The sequence below is a fragment of the Zootoca vivipara genome, chromosome 14, assembly GCF_965207765.1.
Source record: "Zootoca vivipara chromosome 14, rZooViv2.hap1.1, whole genome shotgun sequence".
NCBI classification, from domain to species: domain Eukaryota; kingdom Metazoa; phylum Chordata; class Lepidosauria; order Squamata; family Lacertidae; genus Zootoca; species Zootoca vivipara.
The window spans coordinates 24,285,131-24,298,122 of NC_142597.1; the positions used below are offsets into that span (position 1 = coordinate 24,285,131).

Consider the following 12,992-nt stretch of genomic DNA (forward strand, 5'->3'; position numbering starts at 1 on the left):
ACGCAATAACAGCCCCCAGGCTCACTGAAACTTTTTTGCCTCCTCTGCAGTCCATTGGACATTTTTTGCCCCTCAAGGACCTCCAAATTTGCCTTTAATGTTGTGTTAGACAAAACTCGATCAATTTCACCGTGTGCAAATCTCATCCAGGAATTTCCCAGCTCATCTTCTGGCTTTCCTCCAGATTCCTACGGTAGGAGTTTTGTTGGAGACTTTGCTTTTGCTTTTTCCCTTTAGGTTGCTTCAAATTTCAAAAAGGAAAGCCATTTAGTGCTGCAGCCTGTTAGCTTCTCCTTGGCTTTTGTCTGCCCCCTTTCTCCTACCTCCCTTGACTTCAAACAAGGCACACACACACAAAAAAAACTATTTAGCAACAGCTGAAGGCCTACACTGGAGGTCACCTACTTTCCCCTCCTTCTGCAGGGTGGGACATCTGGCCTGAAAGGGGGAGATGGAGGGAGAGCGCAGCCAACCGCCTGGTAGGAAAGGTTTGTTTTCATTCCTCCTTTGTCATGTGCCGCAGTGTGGCTGATCGGAGCAGCACATTTGGTAACAGAGCCCTTGTCCCTTGAGGTTAAGAGTACGGTTACACTTGCAGCAGCAGCAGCAGCTGCCTGAGCGTATCGTATCAGCAACAGGAGGGAAAACAAATCCCCCTCCCACCTCTTCTCCTCCTTTGCCAGTTTTATCACATATCCTTCCTTCCTTCCTTCCTTCCTTCCTTCCTTCCTTCCTTCCTTCCTTCCTTCCTTCCTTCCTTCCTTCCTTCCCTCCCATCCCCGCTCTCTCTTTCTCTTTTCTCTGACCTCCTCACAGCTTCCCACTTGGTCACTCCAGAGTGCACACAGCGGAGAGTTTTGTCAGCCCAGCTCCGGAGCAGAACCCTTCAGCCACTGAGCAAAAGAGAGCCAAGCAAGGACCGCTGGAAGCCAGAGCAGAGCGGAGGGAAGCTGGTTGGTGCCAGCTCAGCTTCCATGTGTGCCTGCCCACCGATGCTAAACCGGCTGCTGCAGCTCTGAAGGAGGCTGACTGAGCATGCGGGACAAAGTTGCTCTCGGGAGTTGAAGGACTTGGGCTAGGAAGTCAAGAGCAACTTGCAGCGAGCTGGCTGGCTCCCTCCGGGCTCCTGTTAAATGAAACCACCTGAGGAATATGAGATTTCCTACTGGAGAGGGAGGGAGGATGCCAAGCCGGTAAGGAGGGAGAAAGGCGCATTTTAAGTCTCCAGTGTTGTTTGCATAGAGGGGAGGGGGAGAGAAGGAGAGAGTGTCAAGAGTAAATGAGGGAGGGAGGGGAACTGATACGGGCACCTAATGCCAGCTGCAAAGATGACCGAGACCCTTCAGCTCCCGGCACTGCAAGTCCCAGAGCAGCAGGTGGCAGAGTGCGGCCACGCCTGGTCCAGTTCGTCCACACCGACCCTGCGCCGAAGGCGGTTCAGGATGAGGCGTGCAAGGAATGTCCAGGATCCGAGCCTAGAGACTGCGCCCTCCAGCAAGGAGTTCCTACAGCTCCCCTCCATTGAAATCACCCCTTCCAGCGATGAGGACACCCCTTGGTCTAACTGTTCCACTCCCAGCGCCTCTCCACGGCGCAAGCGCTTCCTTCTCCGCAAATGGTTGAATGTGAGGGAGAAGAAGGAATGCAGTGAGAGCAGGTAGGTCGTCTCCTTTCCCTTCTTCCCTTTCCATCTTTCCCTCTATGAAGAAGAATCCTTCAAGAACTTGGGACATGGGCCTTTCCGTTATTTGATGTGGCCCATGTTCCACAATGTCTCCCTCTACTGGCTAAGCTAGTTGAAGTGGCATGCAGATTTGATACTTGATCGGCATGGTTTTCTTAGTCCTTTATCTCAGACAGCAAACGTTTGTGCGACGGAACGCTAAACAAAACACGTGGAGCAGTTTACAAATTGGGGATTCTTTGTAGTGCTTAGATGGGCTAATGATGGGCTTGTTTTCACCATGATGCTGATACCCTCATATTTAAACCATAGCCATGTGTTAAGAGTGTGTGTGATCCAGATATCAAAAGGGGAAAATTGACCACAATGACACGTCAGTAAACTCTACCAGATTAGGTTCCCCTGCCTGCAGATCACACCTTCAGGTACCTGGTGGCTGCATCTATGGGTGATGGTTCATATAGGCCTCTGTTCCTTAGACTGGACTGGAAATTTCTAATGCAAGCATGTAATCATTAGAGGATCCTGAGAGTTCTGCATAGCATAAGTCTCTGAGACATTTCTGGATTAAATATATGGTAAAAGGCAAAGGACCCCTGACAGTTAAGTCCAGTCGCGGATGACTCTGGGGTTGCGGTGATCATCTTGCTTTACTGGCCGAGGGAGCTGACGTTTGTCCAGAGACAGTTTTTTTGGGTCATGTGGCCAGCACGACTAAGCCGCTTCTGGCGAAACCAGAGCAGTGCACGGAAACGCCGTTTACCTTCCCGCCAGAGCTGTGCCTATTTATCTACTTGCACTTTGACATGCTTTCAAACTGCTAGGTTGGTAGGGATTGAGCAACGGGAGCTCACCCCGTCGCAGGGATTCGAACCGCCGACCTTCTGATCGGCAAGCCCTAGGGCTCTGTGGTTTAGATCACAGCGCCACCCGCGTCCCATATTAAATATATGAGTTTACCTCAATTCCTCTTATTTTTCCACAATTTGGCAAGTAATTATTAAAAGTAGCTTGTGAAAGCTGATGATCAAACAGTTTGAAACTCAATATGTTTACTTGGAAGTAAATCCTATCTATTGAAATCAGATTTAATTCCAAAGAATTATGTGTAGGATCACAGCCTTCAAGAGATGCCTTGTCTGAAATGCAAATTCCTTTTTCTGCTGTAACGAAGCTGTCAACTAATCCTTTGTTGATTAATCATCTTCCTTTATCACTTAATTAACATTAAAATATCACAGTATCCATAACTAGGCAATATCTGAGGATGCTTAATGAAGACAACACAGCCTCCCTTGATAGCTGCTATTAAATTCCAAATCAAATTCCACAATTTGTAATTAAATAGTTGGTCAATTAATCCCATGTTACTCAATTTACTTTAATTCCCCCCGCTGCCCTTGTATAATTGTTTTGCATCAGCCACTTGTCTCTAACCATCAGAACTAGCAGCTTTTAAAAATAAACAAAGTGGATCTTATGCCCTTGCATCAGCTGTAACAATAAACATTCTGTCAGATACAAAAGACAACTTAGTGCTCCAAATACAAAGAGTGGCTGATAAAGGGTGGAAATGGTTGTAAAGTGAAACACAGCAATGCATGAAGTGTGAAAGTATATTTATGGCAGGAGAGGATGCAATATATTTGATGAAGAGTAGTTTATAACATCTTAATAAATATTAGAAAATTAAAAATGCACACAAGCATTGTCTTACTGGAACAAAGCAAAGGGCCATCAAGTCAAGTGTTCTCTCCAACAGCGGCTAGCCAGATGTTTTCAGTTACCCTCAAAGCAGGGAATGAAGGCAACAGCTGCTTTCACATGGCAGTTGATTTCATTTCCCCAACATTTCCCTAGCTGTTAATATCTGCATTACATTTTGAGCTTTTAGGTGACAAAAAAACCCAAAACATTTTCTGGAACTATATCAGAATATAGTGCAAGTTTAGTGCTCATTTCCATGTTATTTGCTTCAACCAAAAAATACGTTTACAAATAATACGAAAACGAGTGCTAAGCTTGTGCTATATTCCAGTAAATCATTTCACTATAGTTTCTGTAAGTGGCTTTTGCATTGTGTGGAAACTTAAAAATCATGTTAGGGAAAAGTCAGGAAAACGGAATGATCGGCTGTGTGTATGCAGCCTTGCGGTGTAGTCTGCTGTGTTCCTAGAGGTGGCTTTTACATTATCAGCTACAATGCAGAAATGAACAGTTAGGGAAATGGGGAAGATGAATACAGTCAAGGTCTTTTGCCTGTCAACCACATCGCACCTTCAGTGGTCTCCTGCCTCTACACAACCACAAGAGAGTGTGGAGCTGTGCAAATGGCTGTGCGCTGATTAACAACTGCTCAAGTCGTTGTTCACCACAGTGCCCAACTACATTTTTGAAATGGTGTTTGGAAAAAGGCTAGTACATGGATTAGGAGTATTAACATACCAAGACCAGCACGACAACTTGGCTCTTCCTATATTGCAGATTCCAAATCCATCCTGTTGTTGCCATGGAAAGTGCATTCGGCTTTTCACATGAAATTCCTTCTCTTTCCAACAATGATCTCTCCTGCAGAGGTTGCAACCTTCAGAAATGGGAAGAGGATAACAGGAGTTCTCAGGGATGGAGAAGGAAGAAACCCCAGAGACTGTTGTTCTGGCCCTGGAGTGTTATCTCTGTAGTCAGCAGGAGCACATCAGAGATAGCTTGTGTTAAAGGAGTCTTAAGTTAGCAATTGGTTATATCTTCATAATTTGCACAGTTTTCAAGAAAGTTATGCACTTTGTTTTTTATATCACTCATGCATAGCTCATAGCAGATACCATCTTAATAAGTAGATAAATAGGTACCGCTCTGGCAGGAAGGTAAACGATGTTTCTGTGCGCTGCTCTGGTTTCGCCAGAAGCAGCTTAGTCATGCTGGCCACATGACCCGGAAAAACTGTCTGTGGACAAACGTCAGCTCCCTTGGCCAGTACAGCAAGATGAGCATCGCAACCTGTTATGTACTGAGCTGAATCCTAGAACAATAGGATTCAGAATCAGCAGTCTGATTGGTCCGCAGGAGCTACCCAATCCAACTCCAGATGGAAGTGAATCCGCAACCTGATTGGCCTCCAGGAGCAGCCAATCAGGAGGCTGGCAGAAGTGAATCTGCAACCTGATTGGCCTGTAGGAGCAGCCAATCAGGCTGCAGGCAGAAGTCAATCCACAACCTGATTGGCCCACAGGTGTAGCCCTGAAGTAGCCAATCACGCAAGGCCCATTGTGTAAATAATGTATATAAGCAGATGGTTTTGGGAAATGAGCCATTCTTCTCTTCTTCTCCTTGATGACTATGAGCTGAATAAAGAGCATGAAATTCACTCTCGACTCTGAGTATATTTCACAACCCCAGAGTCGCCAGCGACTGGACTTAACTGTCAGGGGTTCTTTACCTTTTTTATATTGTCAGAAGGCAGAAGTGAAAACCATCAGATTTAGAACAGCCAATCCGATTTTGAATGCTTATGGCCAACGGACATCACAATATAACGCACAAAACTACCGGTATCAAGACAAATAATTCAGCAGGAAGTTAACATACATTTTCAGAAACGTTAATTAGTTTTAGAATAGGCCAGGGCACCATTGTGAATAATCAATGAGAACACTTCTGAAGCAAACATTGGCTGTCTGAACATCTTAAAGGACATATCTTTGTATTTTTATATCCTAGCATTAAATGAATTAGGAAACCTTGACATGCAGTTACCTCCCACTTCAAGAAGCCCAAATATGCCAAATGAAAACCAATTGATTCTTTTTTGGCATCACGACATGTCGAGCGATGCTAATGAAGCAGATGAATTGGCAGCCCTGGATAATGACATTTTAAAGTCAATAGCCACATGACAGAGGCAGTGGAGGAACAAGAATTTCATTTCTTGTTCCCACAGTGACCTTTGTCTCTGGCTTGGGAAGATGAGGAAAGAAGATTTGGTCCTTTGATGCTTTCAATTCTGCAGGAAATGAAGACCAAGCTATATGTGAGTGGCTTGCAGTTCCTCCTCTGAGGCTTTTACAAAATGCAGCTGCAGAAGCCACAGTCTAAAGACCTATGGGGAGTGTGGGGTAGAAGGGCATAACTGCCAAGTTTTCCCTTTTCTCACGAGGAAGCCTATTCAGCATAAGGGAATTTCCCTTAAAAAAAGGGATAACTTGGCAGCTATGGTAGAAGGGGGCTTCTTAACACTGTCACAGTTTCTGCTCAAAATTCCCAGCCCCCTGATTGAAATCTTGGGGAAAGGAGATAGTGGTTACTCATTAGTGTCCGATGCAGAGGAAGGTTGCATAGGATGTAAGAAATCTGCGAGGACCTGGATTGATGTTGCAGACGTTTTGATCATGATTAATAATTGCACGTGGACTTCTTGTACTTTTTCCCTCAGGCAGACTAAGCTAAAAGAGCAAACAAGGTAATGAGCAAATCTGGCTTTTAGTAAAAGGAAATATTTAAGTGACCTAAAAAGCAAGTATGGGCTATGCTGAGGATGTTCTTTGAGGTTGATCGGAAGTATGGGCTATTTGACAAGAGCTGAGATTTCTGAGCAGCTCTAGCCATGAGGAGGCCACAAGGTAAACTAACTGTACTGATGAATTCAAGGTCAGCTAATGAGTTACTGTATTTCACGTTATGAACTTCCATAAAACTCCTGTCACCAGTTGTCACATGAGCTGGATGCATGGCCCGTTATTGAGCAGTCACTAACTAAAGGGTGTGAGGACTGAGATCACAGACTACATTTTCCATCTCTCAATTTCATAATTTAATCTCTCAGCTTCATAAACTCTTCTAATGGATCAGTTGCCACAAATCTCTGTTACCGGTATATATCAACTCATCCGCAATGAGAGATGGAATTGGGAGGTCGAGAAGTTGCTGTAAATCTGTGCTACAACTGTGGTTTCAAACGACAATGTTAGCCAACATTTAACAGTGAGATTGTGCTCCCTTCCCTGTTACTGGGAGCTGTTCCCCTAGTAAAGTTTAGGAACCACCAAGCTCAACAGCCCTCCAAGAAAGGCAGCTTAGCAAGAGCATGGCAAAACTCCTGTTTTTGCTGTCTGGGACTGGGGGAAAAATGGACTGGGTGTGTCTTTCAAGCACCTGGCAAACCATCACTCATGGTTGGTGGGCTGTGCAATGTTCTGCGCATCACAAATTGCAGGATCCTATGCTAGACTCTGAGGGAAAGCTGCAGCTATCTCATCTTTCACTGCTGAGGAGTTATTAAAGAGCCATGTTTCCCCTCCAGGTTGCAACTTGGCAACCTTACTTACGGTAGACAGGTCAGCTTGTTTTCTTGCTGGTATGTCTGAGTGCCAAGTAGAAATTCAGAAAGTGATTTTTTCAGTTGTAGAGGAAGTTTCGCTAGCTGGATCAACAACAACAACATATTATTTATACCCCGCCCATCTGGCTAGGTTTCCCCAGCCACTCTGGGCGGCTTCCAACAGAAAAATAAAATAAAATAATCTATTAAGCATTAAAAGCCTCCCTAAACAGGGCTGCCTTCAGATGTCTTCTAAAAATCTGGTAGCTGTTTTTCTCTTTGACATCTGATGGGAGGGCGTTCCACAGGGCGGGCGCCACTACCGAGAAGGCCCTCTGCCTGGTTCCCTGCAACGAGGGAACCGCCAGAAGGCCCTCGGCACTGGACCTCAGTGTCTGGGCAGAACGATGGGGATGGAGACGCTCCTTCAGGTATACTGGACCGAGGCTATTTAAGGCTTTAAAGGTCAGCACCAACACTTTGAATTGTGCTTGGAAACGTACTGGGAGCCAATGTAGATCTTTCAAGACCGGTGTTATGTGGTCTTGGTGGCCGCTCCCAGGCACCAGTCTAGCTGCCGCATTCTGGATTAGTTGTAGTTTCAGAGGTAGCTCCACATAGAGCGCATTGCAGTAGTCCAAGTGGGAGATAACTAGAGATGGCAAAGCTGGTGTCTCAGTCATATCTATGCAGAACTAATGACTTCTTACTGCATAAGGTGTAGGTCCTTCTCCCCAATAAGTTCTGTCACTTACAATGGATGAGTATGAGCAGCGTATCACAAGCCAATTACTTTCGTATATCTGTGTTGTTTTCGCAGACTCCTATACTATTGGCACATTGTTGATGTTGTATTTGTGTGTTTAATAAAAACTGTCGTTAGCCATGCTGGCCCATTAGAAAAACAAAAAACAAGCCACAGTATGTTAATAACTTTTTCATGACCAACCAAAATGTCACAGGATCATGAGCAAGCTTTTAAACTTATGGCGTGTTGAATGTTTCAGTCAGTGAAATACTAGAAGATACTCCGAAGTACCTGGTTTTATCCCTGAGTGGAATTGTTAGAAACTGAGTGTAGCCCAAATTCATTGAAGCCAACACACGTCAGAGGCAGAGCTGGGGTACCAGATTGCATTTCCAGTAATCAAATGTACAGAGACCATTTTATTCCCCTCCCCCCCATGTCTATCAAACCTGTGTACAAACTTAGCAGAAGAAGGTACCCTTAGTTAATCTAATTTAAAGCTGTAAATTGGTACCAGACTCTGGGTTGTCTGACATTTGAATCAGATCCTTAACCTCTCTGCTTGATCCTTAGCAGCTTTAACTGTCACCGGACTCAATCCAAAAAGAGGCAACACTGGTCTTTGAAATTCAGGTGACAACATTAACTGTATGTTACTTTCCTTCCTATCAGGTGCTCCAGTGCCATCTTCAGGTTGCCTCCTACATTGCTTTAGAGCAGTGAACAAATATGAGTCACTGAACAGGACAGTATCTTTGTCATTGTTGATGACATCTGATGACATCTGATATTGATTTGTTCCCATCCATTTAGAAGATGTATGCTTCTCACAGTGGCAAAGCTACCTGCTCCAGCACCGGGAGCGGTGTACATTCGGGGGTGTGGCTGGCGCGCGTCCCAGGGGGCGTGGTGTGCTGCTCGTGGGGGTGGGGCGCATGTTGGTGTGTGTGTGCGGCAAGTGGCGCACGTCCGGGGGGTGAGTGGCGAGCGGCGAGCATCCTGGGGATGCGCGGCAAGCACCGAGCGTCCCAGGGGGTGGGGGCGGCTGTGATGTCACCCCCCCCCGGATGCATAGCTGCCAAGTTTTCACTTTTCTCGCGAGGAAGCCTATTCAGCATAAACTAAAATTTTCCAAATGCTGTGACTTTTCCTCATTTTGGCTGCCCTTTTCTGAACCTTTTCCAGCTCTACAAGGAGGTGAGGCAGCCAGAACTGTACACGGTATTCCGGATGTGGTTACACCATATATTTTGATGTTGGCAGTTTTACTTTAAATTCTTTTTCTAATTATCCTTAGCATAGAGTTTGTCTTTTTCACAACTGCTGCACACTGAGTCAGTTGAGGTGAGACTGATATGTTTAAAAAGCAATCAATATACCGGTACACACTGCAGTAACTCACAAAACTTGTTTATGGAGTACCTGTCTTCACAAAGTAAAGGTAAAAGTAAAGGGACCCCTGACCATTAGGTCCAGTTGTGACTGACTCTGGGGTTGCGACGCTCATCTCGCTCTATAGGCCGAGGGAGCCGGCGTACAGCTTCCAGGTCATGTGGCCAGCATGACAAAGCCACTTCTGGCAGACCAGAGCAGCACACGGAAACGGCATTTATCTTCCCGCTGTAGTGGTACCTATTTATCTACTTCTAGGTTCATATTTATCGAACTTCTAGGTTGGCAGGAGCTGGGACCGAGCAACGGGAGGTCACTCCGTCACGGGGATTCGAACCGCCAACCTTCCGATTGGCAAGCCCTAGGCTCTGTGGTTTAACCCACAGCGCCATCCGTATCCCTAAAGGTAGTGCTTGTAAAAAAGAAAGAAAGATAGCATGGTGCCATAGTGAGCATAGAATTGTAGAGTTGGAAGGGACCATAAGGGCAATCTAGTCCAACCCCCTGCAATGTGGGAATCTTTTGCGCAGCGTGGCGCTTGAACCCACAACCCTGAAGTTAAGAGTCTCCTGTCTACTGACTAAGCTATCCCAGCTTCATAAAAAAAGAGAGCGAAGAGCTCAAATAATTTGAAAGATGGAGAGACTGAAAGCATCTAGAAATTCAGGCTTGACTCTGAATGATGACAGGGTGCTAATGAAAGGAACGTTTTATGCAAGAGTTTGATTTATTTATGAAGGCAAATGGATTAAACTCCAAGGAAGATACCCCAAAGGTGGCAATAGTTCTAAGCGCTGCAGACAATGAAGCTGCTTCATTATTTAACAGCTTTAAACTGTCAGGCTGAGATCACAGCAAATGTAATTTAATAATTCAAATTGTTTTTGTTTTCGGGACTTTCTTAAAAGTAAACCCGGCCTTGCAGATAAGCTCAAGGTTGTTTTTGTTGTCTTCCATGCAACATGTTTTTATTTAGCACAGGGGTAGGAAAATTAGGCTGAATTTGGCTCTCCAGATCTCCCTATCTGGCCCTTGGGACTCTGTCCAGTCCACGCCCCTCCGGATCACAAGCCTTGCTGGTCTTGCTCTGTGCCCAGAGTTTTCAGGGAAGAGGGAATGGTTGTTGAACTACTCTGGGAATTGCAGCACTGGGAAGGGAGTAGGAGTCTCTTAACCACCCCAGGGCAGTCTCGAGCAGGTCACGTGCCCTGGTGCTGAGGGGCAGAGATCGCTCCAGTGCCCCCGCCCTCGCAGGGCGCAGCATGGTGCACCATGCCACCGGGGGTCTACCTAGAGCCGGCCCTGACCACCCCCAGCACCCTTAGCAAACTGCAGCCCCCAAGATCCATGACTGTTTAAGGTGGTACCCTAGTGCTTTAAATGTATGCTGTGAATGTGGCTGTAGTGAGAGATGCTTGCATTGGTGATCTGCAGCCATTGACACGTAACACTCCTCCTCCTCCTCCTCCTCCTCCTCCTCCTCCTCCTCCTCCTCCTCCTCCTCCTCCTCCTCTCTCCTCTCTCTCTCTCTCTCTCTCTCTCTCTCTCTCTCTCTCTCTCTCTCTCTCTCTCTCTCTCTCTCCTCCCTCCCTCCTGTCAAAGTCATTTGGCCCCAGGCCTGTAGAGAAAGTAATTTTATAGCAAATGTCACACAATAGTATTATCCACAGATTTCCAGCCTCAAAAACTCCCCTGGAATATGGGCGAAATTTTTCATCGCATGTGAATTAACATTTTGTGCATCTGTAACTGAATTGCTGTATAGAAACTGCAGTCATCATCTCATCTTTTCTCATTTCCCGGCCAGGAGATGGAATTTGTGTGCAAAAGAAGCAAGCGATGTATGAGCCTATTGGTCTATATATTCCAGTGCCAGGAAGCCATTATTCTCTAGAATTACTGGGTGATATCCAGTATGTCATACTCATACTGAATAAATTACTCAGTTCCATTCATTTCATTGGGTCTATACTGGATACCAACCATTTAGCATTGAAGTAGGGATGCAAAAACAAACAAACAAACAAACTAGCTTGGTTGAAGAAATCTGGATGCATTAAAAGCCTTATACTGCCAATAAAAACATACTGTTACCAAACACTTGAAAGAATGCATACCTTTTTATAAAATCTTCATTTTTCCTAAGGCTCTGTGAACCAGGATTCATAGACTTTGGAACTCCCTTCCTAGAGAAGCCAAACCGGCTCCCTCTTTGTTGTCCTTCCGCCTGCAGGTGATTGCACCTTGAGTCTTCTTTCTGGCCTATTTTTGAAACGACCTTCAAGGAAATAGCTGTCAATCAAGTGTACATCATGCAGGACGAAAGAGTCTCCTGTGCAGATCATACTTGTATGCAAGATTTATTCCGCAGCCTTTTACCCAGTCTGCTGAGAGACCTTTGTCATGTGCTTGACCCTTGACTGTCACCAACTCAAGACTGAGAAAGAAGTTGATGTTTGGAAGGCTTAATTGTTAAATTGAGTTGGTTAATTTTTATTTACACTCTTTGCAGCTTGTGAGTCTCTTAAAATGTGCAGAAGGTGAATGGCATTTGGCTTGTGCCCACATGGAGAGATGTTGGATCAACTTGTTACCAAACTGAGCTTGAATTAGGGAGCAAATCATGAGCCTATTGGGCAATGTCTAAGCCTCTGCTGGACTTCCAGTCCCCAAGATATTAGGTGGTTACATGACATTCATGGCACTGAGCTCTGGAGTAATAAGGTAAGACTCCTATTGATTGGTAGCTCTTTAGAGCCTGCACCTTGCAATCATATCAGTTATGCTTCTGGCCCTTCGGAGAATGACATGAAGCAGGAATTCTACAGATCATTATTTGCCTGGGTGTAGTTATGGGCTGTGTGAAAGCTAATAAACTTGAGTTTATTATCCCAACAAGACTGAGACCTTGTTGGTTTCACGTCCAATAAAATTTAAGTTTAAAAAAAAAAAAGACTGAGACCTTGCCGGCAAGTGGTTCCCAGGTCCAGGAATTGAAACATTTTTCTGTTCCGGATGGGGTTGCAACCCTTTGAAGGAGCAGAGGCTCCTGGATACATCTTTGTTGCTTGGGGTGCCTATTACCAGCGTCAGTTGATAGTGCACCTGTGTCCTTTGCTGGTTAGGCATAGCTTGATTACTGCAGTCTATGGATTGGTAACCTTGCGGTTAGACTGCTGCAATGCACTGTGTGTGAAGCTACCCTTGCGTTTGGTCAGGAAGCTACAGCTAGTGAGTGGGGTGTCTAGTTATACTCATATTACACCTATGCTAAAACAATGGCACTGTCTGCATGTTAGGTTCAGAACCATGTCGAATCTGAGCCCTAAACAACCTGAGACTCAGCGATTTCCTACGATCTTCAGAAAAGGCCCTGCTGGCTACACTGTGGTTGATGGGTTGTCATCTTGGGTTATCATGTGTAGTGGGACCAATCGGCAACATCCTTCCTCATGCAATTTGGTGGGCACCCACTGTGGTAGGCTTCAAACACTTACTGAAAACTTACTTGCCCCATCAGGCTTTCCCTTGCTTTTAATTATCTGATACACTGCTTGCATTTTTCTGCTTCCATGTTTTCCTGGACACTTTTTATTCAACAAACCTAATTTTGTTGGATTTTTTTAATTGCATTTTGATATTGCATATTTCCTTTTCGCTTGTGATTTTACAATTGCAATTGACACAAATCTCTGAGAGATTTTGTTATATTAAGCGGTATATAAACTAAATTAACAGATTATTTATAACCTGTGCAGTACAGTCCTCTGCAAGCCTACCCAGAAGTGAGTCCCACTGTGTTCAATGAGGCTTTTTCTCAAGCAGGGATGCAAGAAGGCATTGTTTTCCATTCT

The 12,992-nt window shown here is 45.1% G+C and overlaps 1 protein-coding gene across 5 annotated transcripts in view; it reads left to right on the plus strand.

The window, feature by feature from the left end:
* Window positions 1-766: 766 nt before the first annotated feature.
* The window catches only part of GRAMD1B (GRAM domain containing 1B), a 157,609-nt gene continuing 145,383 nt past the window's right edge, over window positions 767-12,992 (plus strand). For 2 of the 5 annotated variants that reach the window (XM_088657702.1, XM_088657703.1), the window contains exon 1: window positions 767-1,657. In XM_088657702.1, coding sequence (XP_088513828.1) covers window positions 1,314-1,657 — 344 coding nt within the window. In that variant the 5' untranslated portion in view covers window positions 767-1,313. The remainder of the gene's footprint in view (window positions 1,658-12,992) is intronic. The other 3 variants (XM_035138799.3, XM_060268296.2, XM_088657704.1) reach the window with 2 other exon arrangements.